Source organism: Esox lucius, chromosome 8 (genome assembly GCF_011004845.1).
Source record: "Esox lucius isolate fEsoLuc1 chromosome 8, fEsoLuc1.pri, whole genome shotgun sequence".
Taxonomy (NCBI): Eukaryota; Metazoa; Chordata; class Actinopteri; order Esociformes; family Esocidae; genus Esox; species Esox lucius.
The window spans coordinates 13,536,243-13,560,142 of NC_047576.1; the positions used below are offsets into that span (position 1 = coordinate 13,536,243).

Genomic DNA, 23,900 nt, shown 5'->3' on the forward strand with positions numbered 1-23,900 from the left:
CAATTAAATAAAGTGGCCTAAATAAAGATTCATAATACCTGGATTTTTTTACAACCACGTACACCTCTTACAATACAATAAGAATGTCCAGCATCTGGCCTGCTTTAGAGCATGAAACAAACAATAGTCAAATTAACTCCATCTATTTGGAACTAATGACCATGTGGCCACTAGGTTCTGTTTTCCCCGTCAATTCAGACTGATCATTCTTATGCACTTATACTGTACAATATATCAAACAAACTGCAGAGAGGAACAAACCAAGTTAAACCAAAAACAAAATGACAGAAAAGGTATGCACTGTATAGACTCATGATCAGGTTAGTGGATGCAGGTGTGCTAAAGAAGCTAGCTGGGCAAGGCATTGTTGCCCATCTAACTAAGTTAGCCAGTGAGCATACAGATTCAGAATACAAGCCCAGCAGCAGTGTGGGAAGGTAGACGAGCAGCATGGGTGGTTGGGGAGGGGGGCGAATGAGGGAGAGGAGCACAGGGAGAAAGAAGGAAGGAACACAGGGAGATGTGGGTGTGGGAAAGCACATTGTGATCTTTTGGATTAGCTGCCATGATCCCTCTTCACAGACCAAGCATGGGTGCAGAGTGATCGCAGGAATTTTGGAATACTGCTAAATATGATTTTCAACAAACAACCTGGATTTTATCAAATTTTACATGATGGGCAGTGAGTCTATTAATTAGAGTGACTTTTGTTGACAGGAGATATCTGAAGCCTGTCTTAGGGCAGGAACAGGGCAATGTCCATGTTCTATCTATAGGAGGATCTGGCCTTTGTCCGTGTTGTAGAGGAGGATCTGACATTTCCAATGTTCTAGAGCAGGATCCGGTCTTTGTCTACATTCTAGAAGAGGACCAGGGCTTTGTCCACGTTCTAGATGATCTGAATGTGGTTTCTTTAAAAGCTCAGCCAAGTCCTGCTGCTACATGATAGTCATTGGCTGGTGCTGCTGCCAATTCAGGGAGGCATTGATAAATGGGGTCCTCTAGGAGCGCCTGCCTAAAATAAAGCTCCTTCAAATCAACCGACCTCCTTTTCCTGTAAAGGGATGAGTGACCTACTTAGCAGGATAAGCTCTCCTATGGCGGATGAGCACAGGGAAATCATGACATTCTCAACTTCAAAAAGGCAAATAAGAGAGCGAAGCGCCGGGCCGAACGCAGGCGACATGCGTGTTTGTCCTCATGAAAGCCTGCCTTGTGCAGCTGCTTCGAGTCCGAAGCCCTCACACTCACACACCCAGGGTTGGAGACTGTTGCACACATCACATCGATGATTCTGCAGGCTGTGTCCTCAAACACTGGCGTGGTGATTCATGGCCTTCCAGTAGCAGCAGAGTCCAAACGCATTGCAAGCCTGGGAGTTATTTCGAGCGCTGCTGCGCGTAGGAGGGGCTGACATGCTGGCTTCTTATCGATTTGCACTCTTTTGTAAGCACTCGCATTTGCTGAATTCGTCTCCAGCCTCTTGGAGGACGCGGGTGCTACTCCGCACCTTGGTGACCAGTGATCCGTCTTCTCTCACTGGCCATACCTAGGAGGCCTTCTCTACGCTGGCCTGACAAAGACAACCCTAGGAGCAACACCCCAGTGATGTTAGGGCCTAGTCTGTCGAATGAGTAGCGGGGCTTATCATTTGACCCGATCAGTACTGCACCATGCATTGCAGGGTGCAAAAGGGTACAAACTGGAGGTCAAAGCAACAATGAGGAAATACAAGGAAGCCCATGAACCACCGATGTTGGTCTTGTGAGGGAGAGGAGGATTTTTAACCAAAACAAAAAGGCAATCAACATGTCATTTATTTGCTCATTGAGGGAGGAACAAGACACTGGGGGAGGCATGGAGGGGTTAGTAAGTGTGGATTTTTCTTTCTACCTGAAAATGATGCTTTGCAAGTCGAAAGGGTATTCAATGATTCCTGTGGTGGGGATACGAACCCTAAGCACATCTTGTTGAGTTGGTAGATAGTTTGGTTCAGCAATACGATCCAGATCGCTTAGATAGCTACAGACAGAGACAGAGAGACACAGAGGATGAAGCATAACAGCAATACCCCCCCCCCCCCCCGCCCCGCAAAAAAATAAAAGCATGTGGAACAGCAAGTCCCAAACAGGACAAACCATTCCTGAGAGTTTTGGGGGCCAATCCTTTCCCAGTCACCTTTACCAGTCACCTTTACCACCAATCAAACCCCATCATCTCTCAGGAAGTTGGTACAGTCCCAAAGAGCAGCTCTAAGAGACTCTGTCCGTTCCATGTTTTCTATTCCCACCGCTCCTTCATTCTAGTGGGCTCAAATTAAGGCGGTTCGATAAGATCTGGACTGAAGGCCTTTTTTCTGTTTTGTGGTTGTAGTTAGGAGTTGTGATTTGGCCTCAGACAGCCTCGGAGCTGCTGATAGCTGGCTAGGAGTCTCAGAGAGCGTGCAAGCATGGCCCAGAGCTGTGCAGCCAGCAGCGGCAGCGGCGGACGGCAGTGGAGACAGAACAGTGGCGAGAGTAGAGGCAACACTTCAAACTGGTACCTGAAGATTATATTCTCCAGGTCAAAAGGGTACTCAATGATGCCAGTAGTGGGGACTCGAACCCGCAGCACATCCTGCTGAGTGGGAATGTACCCCGGGGCGGCTATTCGATCTAAATCTCTAAGATAACTGTGGAATGAAGGGGGACACTTGACACGTTGCGCGTGCCTGACGCTGCATATGTATACAGGCACACGAAAAGGTATACAAACACACCCGCTCTCTTTCTCAAGCCTACAACACATCACATAAACACAGCAGTAATTTGGCTAGAGCGTGGACTGATTATCGCCCATGTTCTTAGTTCATAGCAAGATAAAGCTGAGTAAGGACAGGAACTGCACTACCAGGTAACTGTTAGAAAATGGATATTGGAAGGAAACCAAGGATATTATAGCTGTATTCTCATACTCCTCCATCAAATAACGAAGGGAGTGCTTGGCTCCCTGAGCTGCCTCTGCCCAATTTGGGAGTCCCCAAGACCTTCATGTACACAAAATAAACATGCCGTTCAGGTTGTCATAGGTTAGTTCAAATAGAACTAAGGTGGAGTAGGATGAGAAACTTCCCCTCCATCTGTCCCCCCCCCCCCCCCACTTTCTCTTTCGGTTAGTCTGTCCCACTGTTACTGCCTTTCACTTTCTCTTTTGAGAAACAATTACAAATACATTCACTACAGTGGACATTCTTAAAAATTCACAAATGTTTCTACCTACTCTTCTCACCACTGTAGCAGTTGAGTGTCTATGCCAGGAATAAACTTACTATTTAGTTGAGTCTGACAGCTGATATTCACGCCTGCGGTCATAGGCCTCCTGGATGCCAGGGTCTGTCCATAGCATCTTTATTGCACTGATGTAGGGCTGTTCAAAGGAACATACCTTCTCCACGTCCACCTCTCTCACCAGTAGTGCATTGGACTGTGGGGTAGAATGGGGGGGAGAAGGAAAGCACGTAAGTAAAAACATTGAAAGCATTCATCTACTATTGGCCTTATTGCACCATATTTGCACTAAGACACACATATGTTCTTATGTCCAACTGCCATACAGATTTTTTTTTTATCCAAAACCCCCATGTTTCAACATTGTTTTCAACATTGACCCATACTTAGTCTATTTAAATTGCCAAATAACCAACCACTATAAGGATTAACAAGAGTAACAAGGATCAATTTATATTATGTAGCCATGATGGCATCACCTTGTAGTTAAACTGAATGTACTTTCATATAATACAACTTTATTTTGTTTTGGACATTTTCATCAATTGGAATTATAATTGAATCAAATGTGTCTAATTTATATGCATATATATGAAAAACCACTTAACTGTAATTGGTCAATAGAGGCCATGTTTTTGACATAGGGGCCCGGTTTAAGCACAGAATAAACAACTTGGTCAAAAAGATGTCAAATATCAAGTTACATGTGAAGATGGGTCATTTGGTTCACTCACATGGGCTCTCAAAAACATCCTTCTCAAGAGCTTAGGCAGAACATGTATTGGCTAGGGGCAATGGGCAAATTGGCTATTGTTTTTTTTTTTTGTTGAAAGCATCCTTAGAGACTCCTGCTTGACTATAAGTGCCAGCTCATTCCAAACGAATAATCACTAATAACTAGTGAATGGCATTTTTTAGTTACGGATTTTTTGAGCAGGCTTTAATCATTTTGTTGTCAATGCTGCAACCACTTAGCTAGTACAATCTAGCTCTCAATCTCAACAGTTCTGGCTTGAATACCAGACAGAGAAGTTTTTTTGGACAACACGACTGGTTAGATGTGGCAGACAGCATTCAGACCTGGTTATTTTCTCTAAATGAGTAGCCTTGTGGACTACCTGGGTAGGCTTCTCTGGATAATAATTACAGCTGTTAATGCCCATCACATGATCCATACATTCCATGTTTTCATATTCTACACTTTTGACTGACTTAAGACATTACAGCGGTTTTGTTCAGCATATTTCAATGATGAATTGGCCTACGCAAAACCAACAACCATTTATCAACACGTTGCTCTGGATAAGAGCCTGTTAAATGATCCACCACTAAACCATTATATTATATTTAGCTGCCTAAGCCACAAATATCTGGCATATTTATACCTAGTACTTCTACCAGAGATTGACAAGTCCAACTTTGTCTCTCCCTTGTATTCATGTACTGTAGCCTTTCATACCAATTCTGACTGGGCCTAAAACGTAATAAGATCGCTGTGTATTAGGTACAAGCATATTGGTGACAATGTCCAAGCCAGCTTACAAACCATTTCAGCAAACTTGAAGTACAGTACACACTCAATAGGCAAACCTAAGCAGAAGTTGTCAATTAATTGACCTTTGCACGCTGTCCATGTCACACAGACTTATGCTTTTACATTGCGCACTCTGTAAGAATGAATTGTCTCATGATATACTCCTGAAATTATTCGGCGTTATTTGCCAAATAAACTAAAATTAACAACAATAGTAACTTGTTAACAAAATCAGACGCCAAAACCGCAATACACACCGAACATTGGGTTTGTTGACTCCAGGATTTCTCAAAGATACATAGTCAGTCTGAAACATGGCTCATCTTGTATTGACAGATTCCTCTGAATAGTTGCAGGCCTAGATAAAGCCTGAAAAGGTATTTCTGTCAACACAACCACATCAGTGACTGTGTGTTTGTACCTAAGGACAGCAATGTGTAATAGCCATCCATTATATGTTTTATGGCATGGTTTACAGCCCTTTTTATGGTCCATTTCAATGTGTTTTGCATTTGATATCGTCAACATGTGTGGTTGGACAATTTCATGCTGAGATTGCCAGCTGACAGAAATTGCCAGTGAGCTGTCCGGAGTAGACGAGAATTCAGAGAAGGCCGGAAGGTAGAAGTCGGTATCTAAATTTAGAGGCAAATTCCTAATGTAGGCTCTACAAGCCATTAAGGGTGTAATGCCTCACGCATTCATATAAACAGTCAAGTACAGGGACTTCCATTGCCATAAAAAAAACTGGGTCATTCGAACTGTACCAAACCGTGACCCGAAACACAATATGTACAGAGCTGTGGGTTGGTACACTGTAACACAGCATTTTGCCCCATTTTCACTTGTTCAAGATATATTAATTTAAGGTTACATTGGTGCACATTTATAAAGATCCCTTAAAAGGGGTCAGAAACCAGGATTTTTCTCATGATCCGAAAATTGGTCTTGCTGAACAAAGTCAGTGGCCATGTGTTAAGCAAGCCTCTCCCTTCTTTTCTGGTGGAAAATAATAAGGCCCCAGGAAAACAACTTGCATTGTGATTGTATAATAACTTAAACCAAATTGTGGAGAACACAGCCATTTCAGATTCATGTAGCGCCTTCCCAAATCACTAGACCCCTTATGTAAAAATGTATTAGCTTGATCTTACAGTGTAAATGAGAGAAACCTTAACTTTGAGATAAAGAAAACAAATAACATGAACCTATAATACTGTAAATTTACAGTATCTCACAGAAGTGAGAACACCCCTCACATTTCCGCAAATATTTGATTATATATTTTCATGTGATAACACTGAAGAAATTTCACTTTGTTACAATGTAAAGTAGTGAGTGTACAAGCATGTATAAGTGTACATTTGCTGTCCCCTCAAAATAACAACTCACAACCATTGGCAACAAGTGAGTACACCCCTAAGGGAAAATGTCCAAATTGGGCCCAATCTCACTTTCGTGAGAAACTATAACAGCAAAAGCCTGATTTTCAATGCAAAATTCAAGACAATCCCTGGAATAGATTCTACTGGATTAACAACTTGTTAGAAACCATGTGCTTCTACAATAACTAATAATCCATCAGATAAAGGGACAATTTGCTTTTGCATCATTCATTTAATTTACTTCTTAATTCAATAAGTAATTTAGCTGACACCCTTATCCAGAGGGAGTGCATACATTTTCGACCTGGTCCTCTGTGTGAATCGAACACACAAAACTGGACGTTGCAAGCACCATACTCAACCAAGTGAGCTACATGGAACAACAAGACGTACGGAAAAAAATTGAACGAGATTCTTGAACAACTATAAATGCAGCACTACTTATGATGGTCAAACAGAAAACAGCATCGAGACTCTGCTTTGCAGAACATACAGGTACTACCCATAATAAAAACTAAAATGTTGCTATTGCACCCCATGGCATAGAAGCGATTTCTTCATCTTTGCATTTCGTAGCTGTAGAAAGTCCAAACCGCACCTAGAGTAGGTGACATTGTACGCAAACTGAAACAGAGGCATTTTGGTAATACTCTTTAGATACAGTGGACCCTAAGGGGCTTCCCCATGTTTAACCTAATGTTGTGACCAAGAGACACCAATGACATTAAAATGATTATGGATCTTGAATAATGCAGGTTTTATAAAGTATAAAGGTGTTGATCCTCATCAGGCCTCTAGGTTATGAATAGGAGTTGTGCTATGGCCAGGTTATTCTGAAAAAGATACCAGTTTGATGTCAAAACGTCACTCATCATCCAATAGATGAAATGAGATAAAAGCAATACATCTCTGCATTTTCGGTTCAGTGCTCCAACTAATTCTTGCCTGGAAATATTCCTTACGGCATTTTTGCATTGGTAAGCCTTTTTTGCCAGATATGCTTTGCCCCACAGCACACCTAAATGTAGCCTTAACAACTTATAAACAAAGTCAACCGTTGCTGTTATTTATCAGAGCGACTTATGGTGGGGTGCATTCACCTTCAGATAGCCACAGTCAGTGGGTCAACTACAAGCAAAAAAACAAATACTCTATCTTGACACAAAACATGATTCAAAAATAATTTTGATATGGATGGTTAGTCCTCACATTCATAGGTGTACATGAATGCGTGGTCACATGTCTACAGCCCATTACCTCAGCTTCTTACTGAAGCAGGCAGGGTGGGAGCTGCGGATTGCCACATTAAAGAACATATGATTTTACTGAGTGACGTTGGCCATAAATTTTGTGAGACCAAATCCTAGGCCAGTGCCTCTAACTAAAAACAAAATGCTATCAATGCCACCAGGGGAAGTAATTAGTCAGGAGCCTTGATACAGTAGGAGCACCTCTGATTAACCTGTCATAATTGAAATATATCCATTTCACTGTGTTTGGATATCACGCAATACCAGGTCATCTGCATACGTCAGGAGTCAATGATCCATTCAAGAACTAAGGTAATGGTGCCTGCCCATTTGATGCTCCAATGAGTGCTCTTTAACATAGCCAGGCCATGGTTTCCCAGCCTTTTGTTCCCAAGGGACTCCTTTTTCACAATGGAAAAGTACATCGCAGACTTGAATAATCCTGATTTCCCCGACTGTTATTTTACTACCAAATATTATAAAAACATGCAGTACATAAAATCTCAATTACAATACAGTCCCCATCCACTCCTGCTATCGGCCAGCCAGACTCACCTTGTTCTGTTCATACTTGTACTGGATTTTGAGGGTCTCGGAGGCACGGATCATGGACTGCATTGAAGTGAAGATGTTCTGGTACACCAGCTTGGTGAAGCCCCTCTTGTCCTCGTCTGTGTAGCCCGTCCCGTGGATGATGCGCATCTGTTTGATGAAGGTGCTTTTGCCGCTCTCGCCAGTGCCTGCAGGAACAGATAAGATCACAGACCGGTCAGAGCAGGGACACACTCATGCCTCTGGTTTGAGAGTCAAGACCCCTATACTCCTCCACATGACCAGTCACACGAAAGCCACACTAGGGGGGGATATTGGCAAGTACCTTGCGATACGATATAGATCACAATACATGTTACGATTCAATACATCACAATATCATAACTGAATCATGATACTTACTGAAGTGCTAAAAAAAAAAAATCAAATAATATTAGGCTATATACTTGAAAAGACAATCTTTAGCTAATCCCCATGACCAACCCATAATTAATAAAAGAACCACTCAATATGAACGAACTTAGAACTCCTAAATGTAACCCTTTAGACCCCAATAGATTTCTAGAATGCTGCTGATTACATTTATATTCACACATTTCAAACAAAATACAATTACAAGTTAACTTTGTTTTTAAAAGCACACACACTTCTTTAATTTGACAACACATTAATGTAATATTTGTTTTCCCCAATTAGCAATCAATTGAAAGAACAAACGTCTAAGTTTGCATAAAACGATGTATTGCAACAAGATTGAGACAGCAGTCCCATTAGGTCCACACAGATGCATTGCTAGGATCACAATTAATTTGTGGTTATACACTGTCATGAAAGGAAGTTATCACTACAGGGTTGCTGTTGTCATCTAAAAGATATTACCAGCATTTCACAGCATAAAATATGGACAATACAAAACTTATAGCCACCGTTCTCACCTTGACATCATTATCGCTTCCAAAGACGTTTCTAACTTCGCATCACCGAAACAATCTCTTCTAAGTCGTGGCCACTTTGGCGCTATCATTTTAAGTAAGGAAATTAACAAAAAAAAAGTCAAATGACGACATAACCTTTTCTGGTTTCTTATTAATTATGACATCCATGGGAATACAGTAACAGGGTTTTATCAGGTAGATTTTGTAACAGTAATAGTTGTGTATATGTCAAAGAAACATGCCCGTTCAGCGACAGCTACAGTAATTTAAAAGACGCCTGTCGACAGCATGAATAAAAATCGATTCTAGAGATCGGAAAATAGATACAATATTGTGAAAAAAATTATAATGATTTTACATGAAATCCCTGTATTGGCACAGCACTACGCCACACAAGGTTTTATCCAGAAAACCAAGTGTACTTCGTATCAAAATAGCACATAATGCTATGATTACATAACACTTCAACAATGCTACAAGAAAGGAGGGTTGATAGTTACAAATCAGAAACTTATTTCCACGCTCAAAATGAATTTTGGGGAAAACACAGGAAGTAAAAAATCAGACTACAGTAGACATAGTAATGTAGAGCTCTATAAAATAATCCTTGCAATTTTTTGGTCCAATTACATTTATTTTCTTTCCAAATTCTGTCATACCTTTTTGTTATTCTGTTTTTAATATCACACCTCTTCATAAAAAACCTAGTCAGCTGTAATATTTTCATCCTTTTTCCTTCATCCACTAATTACGATGTTAGTCAACAAGCGCATCACTGCTAGGCAGGCAAAACTGTCAGAATGACATATTGGTTTCTGGCAGCTCCCATGCCTGCAGTGTGAGTATGATTTCTATGAGAAATATCTGCACACACACCGCAAGAAAATCATAAACTTGAACATAAACTCTGCCGTTAATGTTGATTCATTTGAAGGGTACTTCAGCATTTTTAACTAACACTATGAAGTGAGCGATAAGATCCATGTGAAACCGCTACAAAACCACTGAGCAAAAAGGCACAAAATGCAGTGGTCATTATTACTAATATTACGTGACAAAAAGATTTAGATAACACTATTTTCGTTCTCTGTTTAGGTCTGGATTACGTGATTCAGCAAGTCGGAAATTACAGGGCAATAGCATTTCTCTTCAACATCTTTGGTGCAGAAGAGGTTCCAGCAGTTGTTGGGTCGGTCATGCTGAAGCTCAGTAAACACACTTGTCACACTACGGCTCTGCACTGTATTTATTTTTCAAGCTCTGGTGACATCCCAATTTCACAAATCTAGTCTACAAATAAGTGGTTGTCACAGAGGGGTGCATAACTGTAGTAAAACTAGTATTAGCGCATTCTCTCTTTTTTTTTTTTTTTTTTAAAGGCTGCCAATTTGCTTTCAGCACTGACGAAAATTCTCTCTCATGGTTATTGTACCTCGGCAGCAGGTGCTTCGCACTAAAAGTTTAGAACATTTTATCGCAAGTAAATCATAGTATACATTCTACAGAAACTAAAGGCCATTGCAACACAGCATCTTAGCACAGAAACAGGCCAATTGAGGAGCCATCTTGTGTGCAGGCATTTCCTGGCCTTGCCTCAGTGACTCTAGTGAATGTTACTGATCCTGCCGCTACTACTACATTAGGCTCTAGAGACAATAGCAGAGTTCAGCAAGACGACTTAAGGAAGATGTGATAGACCCATACAACTTCAAAAACACAGCACATACGGTCTCCCAGTGGATGTCCTGACATAGTTTTGTTCATAATAGAACAGTGGTACATTTGGTATTGGGGAATCTACAGCATAAAACAGCAAGTGTGGTTTTCTCCACAGCTCCCCCTCCAACCACCCAACCATCCATCCTCTCCAGGTAGCCAGGCTGAGTCACAACAGCAGCTCAACTCTCCTTCTCGGGTGTTCTCTCTCATTCAGCTCTCCCCCTCGCTTCTTCTTTCTTCCCCTCTTCTTAGTGTGAGAACTGCATGCTTCCATGGCAGGCTGGGGAGAAACATGAAGTAGCCCATTGCATAACGGCTGTTGTCTTTGCTTCTGTAGACCTGGATGCATGGCAGCAGCTGCTAAAGAAGAGGCAAGACTTCCTCTCTAGCACAGGTATCTGAAATGCACAGCTGAAAGCCAGTCCTTCAGACATCAGCTACCATTTGATTAAGGTTTAAGATGTAGAGTTTTCTGCATTTCTTTTTTCTTAGCACATGAAGTCTAAGCTCTTAGCCTTAGTGTCAGGTGAATGGGCTTTTCAAACATAGCAGGCTTTTAATAAAATACTGATCAGAACAGTGTGTGTGTGGGGTACTGTATGCATTACTCTAGTCTCTGTGATAAAACTAAATTGAGGAGTGTCTGAATACCCCAACCGGCTTTCAGCAAAGGATCACTGCACCTCAGTTAACTAGGTCAGGCCAGACAGTTCACTATAGACAGGCCAACTTAAAGAGCCACAATTAGTCCTACACACCTGTCTCTTCCCATCTAACAAGAATGGAGACACACAATGGAACCATGGAGCAAAGTCAAGGGACATGGTAACATGGTTATCATACCAGGTACTGTGTAGAATCACAGATTATGAGGGCTGGACAAGGCATGAGCAATCAATAGAATCAGGCGGAGGAATCGCACACAATGAATTTCCAGGAAAAGCTCAGAAAGCACACAGAGACCTCAGTCATGAGTGAGGAAATTCTTGGAGGCAGGATACAATCTGGTGTTTTTGTCCCCCCTTTCTCAAGTCAAACATCAGCTCAGCAACCAAAGATCTAGGAAATAATCTATATTCAACACTAGTACTGTTGCTAGAGTTGGAGAAAAATTTCTTGTTACCATGGCAGCTACTCAATTATCAATGATTTTAGAAAGTCCTCCATGTTATTCCCCGCGTTACTGCCCACTTAAATCGTTTAAGGAAAGGCAACTCTATCATGCTCCAGTTTATTCATAAAATATACTGTAAACAAACAAATCCATTTTGTTAGGACAAAACCAGCTCCACTGTTCTTTCTCCATGTTTATTTAGGTAGTATCCAACATAATTGCCAGAGCAGGTATGTTGAAAAGCTTTGTTCAGATCAACCATGAGCACTTTCTTCTAATTAGCCTACTTCCAGTATTCAATAATGGTAACCCAGTTTCAAATGACAGGCTTACTTAATGAGACATGTTCAAATTACATCCTGAGGAAATAAAAGGCAGGCCTAATTTTGACCCATCATTATTATATAATTAACATTGTGCACGTCCTCAGTAAATACAATGTAATAAGTAATTTCTTGGACAGAATACGTAATCATAAAAAGGAATTACTCCAAGGAAACAGTGGGCTGGAGACATCCAGCTCCATAAATGCCTTTGCTTTGTAGAATAATAATTTATCTACCCGATACCACAAGGAATTAGGCCCATATACTTGGTTGCTATTTTTCAGAGAGGGGTGGAGGTATTGGTTCCAGTTATGATCTCTAAATATATGGAAACAGAACTTAATCCAAGCATTGGAACAATTACCCAAGTCTTAAGTTCTATATTAAGTTCTAGGGCTGGTTATCGGCACTGATAACCAGACCTTTTGATTCGAAAGGTCTGGATTAGATATTCAATAAATTTGGATATAAGGATAATTACAAGGCCAATATTGATGAGAGATTCTCTGAAAATGAAGGGTGAGCTGCGCAGGAAACCCTTTAGCTTGTGTAACATGGTAGTATACTAAAGAATAAGATTAAACTGGAGGCCCGCATATGAAACCAAAATATAGAAATCTGCTGCAAACCGTTCAACTGAAAGATACAGCTGAACGAGTAACTAAAAGGACTTGTTACTCTCAAATCAGTAAAAAGTTGTTCAGCAAGAAAAAAAATCACAAACAGCACATCACTAGTGACAACAGAGCTGCCAAGACTGCTGGCTGCTGCTCCAGGAAAATGTCTAGAATCTCCAGCACACCATTCCACCAGGTCACCACATCAATCAGCAGCTTAAGTAAAGGCAGAACCAACTTCTGCTCGTCTTTAAGCAAATGGCCGGCCGAAGTGCAACAGTGAAAAAAAGGTTGCGATGCACCTCACCTAACCAAGCAAGCGTGTGATCTCTGCAAGCTTGAGAACAACCCACAAGGCTAAGTTGAGTTGGTGTGCAAAATGGCAGCTCCATTAATGCCACAACACGTATCATATTAGCAGCATTGTCCGTCACGATGGCTGGTTCTTTCACTCTTACCGCCCACTCATTTAACAACTCCAAAGAGAAAACGCATAGATTCTTAAAAATCCATCTCTGGAATTTAAAAACCAATTTCAGAATGTCCAGACAAGAACACCAATACATCTGAAAATCAATATAAGATAAAATGTCACCAAAACTTCAAACACCAGAAAGAAGCCAGACCATCAGTGACAGGAGTGATGTGTCACTTCACCACAGACCCAGGACTTCATGAATAACCATTACCTCAGAGTGACAAAATTGGTCACATTTCACTTGGTTGGCAGTGGAGAGCCACAGAATGCCTACCACTCCAAACTAATAGAGGGCAATAACTTCAGGCTGAGGATTACTTCCTCTCAGAGGAGAACAAAACCATGCAGTAAGTGTGACAAAGTGTAGGGGTTAGGCCCACTTTTGTAAATGATTCTCCAAAGTTGCCCTGCGATGCAATGAGGCAACTAGCTCAGCAAAATGTCACCAGGACACAGGCTGTGTTCGCAGGGAGGCTTCTCCGGGTCAGGTATTTAACAGGCTGGGTTTTAACAGATCTTGAAACCGTAACACTTTGTGAACCATTCAGCCAGAGAAGATTTGCATTGAAGTTTCCCATTTCTTGATGTTGGACAGCGGCTCCGGACAAGCAGTCTAGTAGCTGTAGCGAGATATAACATTTTACATTATTCATTTCCCGTGACCGTGTCACAAGACGATCCCATCCCCTGTCCCTCCCCCATATAGGTCTGTGCTGGTGCAGCAGCTTGGCAAAGGCTGCTTCCTGAGTCAGTCGGACTAGCAGGCACTAGGTATGATGTACATCTCAGTGGTATACAGGGGTCTTCTCTCCTTTCCTTCATATGCACTAAGATGAAATAACTACACACGTGAAATTACCACAAACTGGTACAGCTCCTCACTCACTCAGCCTGTGTTTTTCAGCTCAGTACAGATTGAGAGGAGACCGTCTTGTTTGTAGCAGGTTTTCTTTTTTTTTCTTCACTAAAGGGTAATCTCTGAGCATCCACTGAGTAGAGGCAGAGGGAAAGAGAATCTCTGTTGAGAACAGCTCTATTCCAGTTTTGGGGGCATTCTCAGCATTCTTTTCCTTGTAAAGGACTTAAATGTCCATCTAATCATTTGCCTATTTTGGTTCCCATCTAATCAGAACCAACAGTACTGGAAAAGCAATATCTCCCAACGAGTAAAGGAATAGTGGGTTTTGGAATACTTTCTTCGCACTGACCAGCTAACTTTCTTGAACTTAAAAAATAATTGTGTTGGGGTATATGGCCTTCACATGTACTGTAATCAAATCACCAGGCCTTCACATGTACTGTGAACTAGACACACGCCACTGGTGAACCCAGACTAAGCAGAAAAACACACCGCCTAGAAAAGGATAGGCACTATTAGGCCACAAGGGGTGACCTAGCCTCATATCTTACTTGTTGAGTAAGTGTCTTGGTATCAAAGCATCATCATGAGTGGCATTGAAATTAACATTGGTATAGACTTAAAACCCAAGACTCAGTAGTTACAAATGAATATAGAGTCTAGGCTTGACATATAGTGCCTCAGAATGTATTCAGATCCCTTCAAATTCTCCAAATTTATTGTAAATAAGAAAAGGAAATCTCATGTACAGACAAGTATTCAGACATGTTATCCAGTACTTTGTAGAAGCACCTTTGACAGAAACCAGAGCGTTGAGTCTTGTTGAGTAAGCCCCTACAAGAATACCTGAATTTGCCCCTTACCAGCACAGATGGTATTCAGGCATAATAGTTTGATTTTGATCTAAACAGAACAGAATAGTTCCCTCAACCTCTCAGAGTCCTTAAAGCATGTCATATGTAATTTACACAGTAGAGCCTTCCATCCAGCCACCCTAAAATAAATGCCTGAATGATGGAGCGCTCCAGAGATGGTTGTCCTTCCGGCAGGTTCTGCTATGAAATGTAGCACTGTTGGAGTAGAAGCACCTTTGGCAGCACTTGTTTCTTGGTCACCTCCCTGACCAAAGCCTTTCTTGTCCGGTTACTTTGGCCACGTGGCCAGCTTTAGCAGGAGACTCCATGGTTCCAAACATCTTACATCACAATCAATAATGGACTCACGTCTAATCAATTGAATTAGGATTCCTACCAACTTCTAGGGACATCAAGGATTATCAAAGGATGTAGAACTGAGCTGAATTGGAATTACGTCAAAGGGTCTGAATATTTCATTTTCAATGAATTGGCACAAAATTCGGAAATGTGTTTTTTATTTGTTATGGGTCATTCAAATGTATGAATGATTCCAAAAAACGACATCTATAACACAAAAGGGTCTGAATACTTTCCGAAGGCAGCGAAGGTTTTATGGCTTTCAGAGACTGCCACATAACCGCTGAAACTGCTGTATCAATATTACTGTTTGCACAACCAACAGAGCAGACGAGCACAGGTTAGACTACAAATAGCAGGCCAAAGGCTGTTTTCGCACAGAGATTAAACTAGTCTACATTTCATTGCCCAGTTAACATCAATAAGCAATCATTTTCAAAACTGAAAAGACAATCCCATGATCAGTCTGTTCATTCATTCCATCACTTCTGTGCTGCTCAGGAAAGCCTAGCTTCTCATTGTCAGGCATTGTTTGAAACCACAGCAATGTCTAATGTGACACTATTAGTCTTGTGAGCCTAAACAACATGTGATAAAAAATGTCAGCTGTGCCTATAGTAACAAAGTGGGCCAAAACATGAGATCAGCACTATGCTTACATGCATGATGGTGAACACAATATAATAAAGTAAACATTAGTTTGCCACTTGTATTCAATTTGAAAAGAGTATTTGGGGCTACAAGGCCCATACAGGAATAAAACCCACAACTGTGGTGCCATGGCATTACCACAACCAGCTGTCAGGCACACATGTCCCAAGTCAGTGAGTCAAAGGAACTGTCATTACAGCAGCGGAGCAGAACTCATAGCCGCCGCCGCCACCACCCCAAACTGCGCTGTGCCAGGAAGTGAAGGATTATTATTATAATATGACATGGAAATCCTGTGGCTACACCACACTTTGCATGGCGATAAAGCTCCCATGCAAACACGCTCTCTATTCTCATCTAACTGAAGGCACCACCAGCTAACATTAACACAGCAATAATGCACCACTTGAAAAAACAATGCCAGCCCCTATCTCAAAGAGAAAGGCACCCACTGCCTGCAGGCCAAGAGTTATCCCTCGGTGGAAGACTACGAGCACACCTTGTGTGTACTACAGACTCACCCCCAGGTCAGGATGAACCGGACCACCACTCCAACAACCACTGGGGGGGGGTGAATGCAACGCATAATTAATAACTGATGTGCACATTAAAACAGATGTTTTGGCAGTGGAACTGACCATTTGCATGTTTATAAAATTAATATGTATGATCAAATCAAATGTTGATTATATAACATTTGATTTTAACAATGTTAACAAACCAAAGGTTATTTTGAACCCTAACCCACTTCGTAAGCAATATATGCACACTAACAGTAAAACAATTTCTTACTGGCGCAATAGATTTTCTTTTTAATTAACAAAAGGAGTAAATTCATAAAGAATGACAATTTGTTTATACAGAAGTACCATTACAGAGTCAATACGCAGGAGGACATGGTAGTCAAAGTTTATGTACATACAGGGTCCAGTTAAGATGACTAGGAAACAAAAAAGATAAACCGTAACATCAGTGCATGTGATGAGTGTTTATATGCATGTTGAGTGTGTTTGAATAGTCAGTACTAAGGGTAAGTGCTAAAAGCGGAATACGGAGACGGTCCGGGTTGCCACTGAATAATAATTTTGCCGTCATGAAAGCCATGGATGTCACTGCAATCAATATCATTCAGAGCAAGAGAGCCTCGGCCATAATGTATGACGAGAGAAACTACTGGCACACAAATCAAATGCATGAGGTTGTCGGGAGCAGGGGAATCTTAGACACAAATGTTATGAAGATAGTTGTGTGCCATAAACTAGTATGACAGGTCAAGTCAACTGCGGATTAAAGGGATAGTTCATGATTTTGGAAGATGTTTATGGATACATTCTTTGAAGAAAGTGGCAAAATAGTGTTAGCACAATTGCTAACAAACTGGACCCTTCAACAACGATTAAAACAAACCAAGGTCCCATTCAAAAAATTTAGGCTATGCATTTACAACTGGAAGTAGCACAGGATAACAGAGTTTGCTAATTGACGTTTTTATTTTCCCAAATGTGAGTGATTCACTTAAGTTATTTTCATTGCTGTGGTTACTGACACAGCAAGTGCGTGAAGGCACCTGACTAGAGGGAAAATAACCTCTGTTACGCTTTTGTGTAAATTCTTTAAATTGGCAATTTATTTTTAACTATATGAAAGATAACAGTATGAAAGCAAACAACACTGATATAACACAGAAACATATTGTAATGTTTTCAGAGCTTTTCATTTCTTTAAAACTAGTCAATGGCTTAACTGAAATGGAATAGAAAACATCTTAAGTTAACAAGATTGTTCATTTGAAGTTTTATCACTTTGACACTACTCGATATACAAGCAGACACTTAAAGGCAACACTTAAAGGCCAAATGTTTAAAATTACAAGCAGAAAAATACAGGAAGTGAGCCTGCATAAGCCTTTCAAAGCAGTTGTCTGACAATCAGATCAAAACATGGTTCGTGGTGTGCATGCCATGTTTATACCTGCATAAACATGGTAGCCAGGAGAGGCAGGAGATAAAGTGCTTTATTGCAAAACTCCCAAACTAACCCTTTTAGGCAGTTGAGACAGTCAGGTGCTCAAATGTAATGTGCCTTAGTAGGCTGGTAAATAAGAGGTGTTCAATCGAAAGAGAGATCTTTGGGTGTGCCGAAACACAAATACACATCTTACCTCCTGATCTCCTGCGCATCTCAACAGGTGCTTTGTGCACGTACTAAATAACCAGCTAAAAAAATAAAGAAAAGACTGATCTGAATTGTGTGTTAAATCACACCAGACCTAGACGTGTCAAGGTCACATAAGGAATGCGCTGGTCATCAGTTACAAGCAGCATTAACATCAGTGCTCAAGCATTAACCCCAAAATGACAGAGCTAAATCAGAGAAAGCTGAATGTCTTCCATTTGTTTTTGTAGAAGCTTGCTGACTAAGGGACCACTGTGCTAAGGACAATATAGGAACACTGTTCACTGGATACAAAGCAGAGGGCTTGCTCTGTAGATCTGGGTCAGGTGTAGAGTGACAGTGAAGTGAGGGCGTGTCCATGTGTACAACAGCCTGTGGCCAGGGAGAAAGGGCAATCAGCAGCAAGCAGATATATTTTCTTTTAACAGGCATGCACAGTCACAGCAAAAAAAAAAAGAAAAAAAGAAAAGGGCCAGTTCAGAACCATTTCTAATTACTGTGTACACACAGACATTCCTGACACAGCTCTCTCTATAGACATCTCAGAGGGTTTTGTCACACCGAGCGATTCATTGGATGTGAACCGCGGCACTTTGGCTGCGGAGGGAGGTAGAGGTGGGCCACCCTGTGGGAGGCAGAGGGGAATAGGGAGGTACATCAATCCACTCACAGCAAAGCAGCCTCATTAGCCAGAGGACAGCTCCCCCAGGACATCAACAGTTGGACAGGCCTGGGATATGACTGTAGTTAAGCATTCAAAATGCATTTGCAGATTCTGGCAAGGGTGATGTGTTTCTCGGTGTCCCTTCATTTTGGTCAGTCCCAAGGAAGGGACAGCAAGGCTTCTCTCGATGCCTCTGCTGATACTGAATAGATACTAATTACAACAATCTACAACCAGACTCATCAAATACCCCAATACAACACACTGTCTACAACCAGGGTCATCAAATACCCCAATACAACACACGGTCTACAACCAGGCTCATCAAATACCCCAATACAACACACTGTCTACAACCAGGCTCATCAAATACCCCAATACAACACACGGTCTACAACCAGACTCATCAAATACCCCAATACAACATACTGTCTACAACCAGGCTCATCAAATACCTCAATACAACACACTGTCTACAACCAGGCTCATCAAATACCCCAATACAACACACTGTCTACAACCAGGCTCATCAAATACCCCAATACAACACACTGTCTACAACCAGGCTCATCAAATACCCCAATACAACACACGGTCTACAACCAGACTCATCAAATACCCCAATACAACATACTGTCTACAACCAGGCTCATCAAATACCCCAATACAACACACGGTCTACAACCAGACTCATCAAATACCCCAATACAACATACTGTCTACAACCAGGGTCATCATGTAACTTAAGGTTGTACACAAATTTCACAAATATCATCAACAACAGTTCAAGTAATGCCAATATTCTATGATAACGCAACAGGCTTACAGCTTACTGATCAAACTTAACATTACTGTAGAACCGTTTATAATGTGGCTGTCTTAAATAAATCTATTTCAAGCAATAGATCTCAGCCTATATTTTAACTCAGGCAGTGATCTAGGCTCAAAAGAAGGGCGACCAAGGCAAAAACTATTTCCTTATATTGCTAAATTATTACACAGCTTTTTAATAAATCATAAAATGCAAACAAGCCTATGGAAATTACAGAAGGGATTACTAAAAAAAAAATCCACAATTTGAATTTACTGATCTGAGGCATCTAATAAAAAGGTTGGCAAATGTTGAGGACGGCCCGGGTCCAAAATGCAGAAGTCCAAAGTCAGGGAACATGTCACACTGAAAAGGAAACTGGGTTGTATGGCACTACTGCAAGACTGAATACCGGCGGTAAGACGGCGCTACAAGCAGCGGGGTAAGTTCATTTAAAGGCATGTCAAGGGGGAATCGGACATGCAAAAGTTAGGTACATCCAAAGACATGATAAAGCAACACTCCCTTCCTACAAACCCTTGCTCGAGCAATCAAAAGTCCCCTTAAACACGAAATTCTATGCTATGTATTGGACTCTTTTTAAAAAAAAAAAAAAAACTCTGCAGACAGTGCCAATTCTGTTTTCGAAGGCAGGGTCAAATTTCCTTTCAGACCGTACATAAAAATACAAGACTGGCGTACAAAGCATTAGACATTTTAAAAAGAAAAAACTAGTTTAATGATTAGCGATACCTGATTATTTTTTTTCCAATAAATACATTTCAATGTAAACAGAGTTGTGAGTCATTTATTGCATAGATTAAAAGTACTGCAAAACAAATCAAAAGACTTGATGTGGTATTTGAAATGTCATAACAATCATGCAGCTTTACTTTTATGAAACAGTCTGAATAACTTGCATAACCATCAGAATAAATGACAGAATACTTTAGTGTCAGCCCTACCCAATACATTTAAAACAACAATATGCAGGCCAGTAGCAGTTCTGCCCAATGAGTAAAAGTTCACTATGACCTATGGTCAGACGGCAAAATAATCAGTTTTATCATAACAAAAGTCATTACGATATTAACAAATGCTTCAGGATGAATTTTCAATATTCATGTTTTAGTGTAGTTTTGTCAATTTTCTTCAACCTCACCTAGCTTGTTTGAAACATGTACAACTAGCAACCTGACAGCAAAAGCGACTCATGTCAGGGAACTAAAAGAGGAAGTAAATCATCGCAATTACATTATAGCCCACCGCCTCCCCTCACCGCAATGGTGTGTTCACAAAATAAACTAAATAATATTTCTAAATTACAATGAACCCCTAGGTCTCTACAGGCATGTCCTATACAGGAGATGACCTCAAAAACACAGAGTGAGTACCCTAAACAATTAACATTACTCAGTTACTAATAAGCGGCAGATCTGGTGAACAACAGTTAAACTATCTCAGGTTTCTGCTACGGTGTGAGAGTGCCGTAATTGTCTGTGGAAATCATCTCCTGCTTTGTTTTTACCTTTATTTGTTTGCCTGTTTTTATGTAGGTCTAAAACAATAACACGTGTCCATGTTTTCCAATATATAATTCTCTCTACTGTACCTGAAAACAATATAGTACATTATACAACTGCATTGAACTAAACATTATGTTCAAACACTAGAGTTTGAGCACTAAATTACCAGAAATTCCCATTCAAGACATCCATCCATCCATATCAAATTAGTACAGCAACAGATTTATTTCCCATAGTGCCCACGCCTATGTTGATACCCGTTGGTGCCTCCAAAGGATGAATAGGTACAACCATCTCAGTGATGTACTACTAATTCAAAAGATTCAGTCAATTAAACATTTTTAAAAATATGGTTGTTTCTTTCAACCACCAAGTTTCTAGCACTACACAATCAAATGACCTCTCCTGACCACTTATTGAGACATGTTTGTCAAATCTAGTGTTAAACAAGGCGATAGGGAATGCCTCACCTATTTAGATATTACATTTTGTCTGCATTGTTGAAAATCCAATAAGTTTGTTAAACACTTAATTAAGAATGTAAAGCTTAAGGTTGCTTTCTGGTGCCATCTTGGCCGTAAGTGAATCAGGTTGAAACCTACCAAGAAAACTCCAAGACGCACAAGTAGCAGTTGGCTACCATAGACGTGACACTTGATACCTTTGGGAGATAGTAAATTCCACTGGTGTTTTACTAATGATCATGGGTTAAAATCTGAACACTAAGTGCTTTAAAATAAAAGCTTGGGTCACGTATCCATTATTATTTATTTGAATTAGTTATTTGACTATAAAAAGGCTTTCCTCTTTGTATTATTAGGTGTTCCAAGTAACAATTTAGATATAATACATTATTTGATTTAATTTGTTGATAGCTAGAAGCTAGAATGATATGATTAAGCCTATGTTCAGCCAAAGTCCCCCAGAGTAATTAACAAAATGAGAGTTTGATCAATATAAAATAACAGACCCAGGGGTCTTTCTGTTTCAGAGTAGTATGTTTAAGGTTTCAAACATATATAATATTCTTAATCCATCAAGTGACTTAATGATATCACAGGTTTCATATAAGGTTAAAGTTTACAGGAGAGACAAGTTTGGACGAAAGCAATAACTAATGACATGGATATGTAACCTAGCAACAAAAATGCAACACAATCCTTCTCCCGCCACACACAGGATTTGTAATCACAGGATTTTGTGAGAACGAGCTTAAAACCACATGGTTCGAGATGACAACACGAAAGAATCTGGTGGATAGTCTGCTGGGTCAGAGTATTACTTACTCCATTATTGGGCAGGGGCGTAATATATTCCTCCATTCACTGAACGATGACGTTTCTCATAATTTCGACACTATGTCTTGATACGAGCAGAACTGTTGACTGCGGTTTCTAGGCAACCCAACGTGACTGAGCTGAATGGTGCATGCTGACTGCTGCACACAGCTGCAGAACAGAGGGGCAGCAGGGAACAGGGACAATTCGCTAACTCTAGATTTAAAGGGGCCATATGTAAGATTAAGGTACCACAAGCATAAATGACCAAAATATATTCACTAATCATATAATAAAGCTAACGATTTGAAATCGTTGCCAGTACCTGAAATACTCCCCATTTAAACTATCTGTCCGGTCCGTCTATTAGTTTGCATTCACTGGTAATGTACTCATTCTCGCTTTACACACTGGCTGCACTATCCTCCCAAACTGAAACCACCCGGGACTAGCTAAAACTCCTATTGTCTCGCACAAGAAGGGAAGAGGAGGAGACATGATATTGTTTAAGTTCACTCTTGTAAAAGTTAGATGCAGTATTCTATACAGTGTCCCTTTAAAACTTAAGTCTAACCCACAATATAATTTGTCTGAACCACAAACCAACCCACAGATTGAAGGTTAACTGTTTTTGTTTGTCATTTTTGAGGGGGGAGAGTCTGACAAGATGTAGGGCTACTCTCTGCCTTGACCTATAATTATGGATATGAAAATATGGCACATGAACAAAAACATGGCAACACACCGAAACTGAAACGAAAGCGTTAGAGAGAAACCCCAATTCACAGCTGCAGAAGCTCAGACTGTCCATATTTCACTTGTGACTTTCATTAGCTACACCACATAGTGGTGCTTTAAAGTCTGCCTGCCAACAGCTCTAAACAGCTAACACAATCAGCTACACCACTGAAGCACAATCACAAAGGAACAGCTAATTTTTCTTCTTAACACACCACTACCAGTAAACTCTGGAAAGGCCCATGACAGGCGCCAAGTTGTTAGCCTATTGAATTTTTACTAACTTTCTTGCACAAGCGACCTTCAGTAGGTAATCAGAGGCCTGTGCAGGCCACATTTCGTATATGGCCTATACAACGGCAGGACGAGTACTGTACACAGGATACAGCAGGGTTGTTTTGCCATGGTAAGTCTACTCATACCATTTAATAATACAAGAGTCAATAACACACAAAACTCAATGCAATATTCCTTGAACAAGCTAACAAGCTACCGCAGTACCATTTTATTAAAAATACCAAGTTCGGTTAAAATAGGCTGCCTTATCAAATATTAAATAGTGCACTGTTCCTCCAGTACTAATAATATGCACACAGAATAATTATAATACCTATAATTACACACTTAAAAAGGTACATAGACTTAAACGACGCATATTCTCAGTATGTCTCCCATTATAAATGCTATAGAACAGTGTACAGAGTGCTTGTTTTAAATACCCAATACCTTCAATATCTTCATTTTCTATTTTCATCTATTTACTTAAATTTGCACACGCATGCAAGCAAACATCTCACTGTTAGTCAACA

At 40.5% G+C, this 23,900-nt stretch overlaps 1 protein-coding gene across 3 annotated transcripts in view; it reads right to left on the reverse strand.

Moving 5' to 3' along the window:
• The window catches only part of LOC105011594 (guanine nucleotide-binding protein subunit alpha-11), a 40,850-nt gene that overhangs the window by 6,304 nt on the left and 10,646 nt on the right, over positions 1-23,900 (reverse strand). For 2 of the 3 annotated variants that reach the window (XM_010871748.5, XM_010871746.4), the window contains exons 3-5: positions 7,991-8,175; positions 3,308-3,462; positions 1,894-2,022 (exon numbers count right to left, since the gene is read on the reverse strand). In XM_010871748.5, the coding sequence (XP_010870050.1) occupies positions 1,894-2,022; positions 3,308-3,462; positions 7,991-8,175 (469 nt within the window). Of the gene's footprint in view, positions 1-1,893; positions 2,023-2,542; positions 2,672-3,307; positions 3,463-7,990; positions 8,176-23,900 lie in introns of all 3 variants that reach the window. The other variant, XM_010871749.4, reaches the window with a different exon arrangement.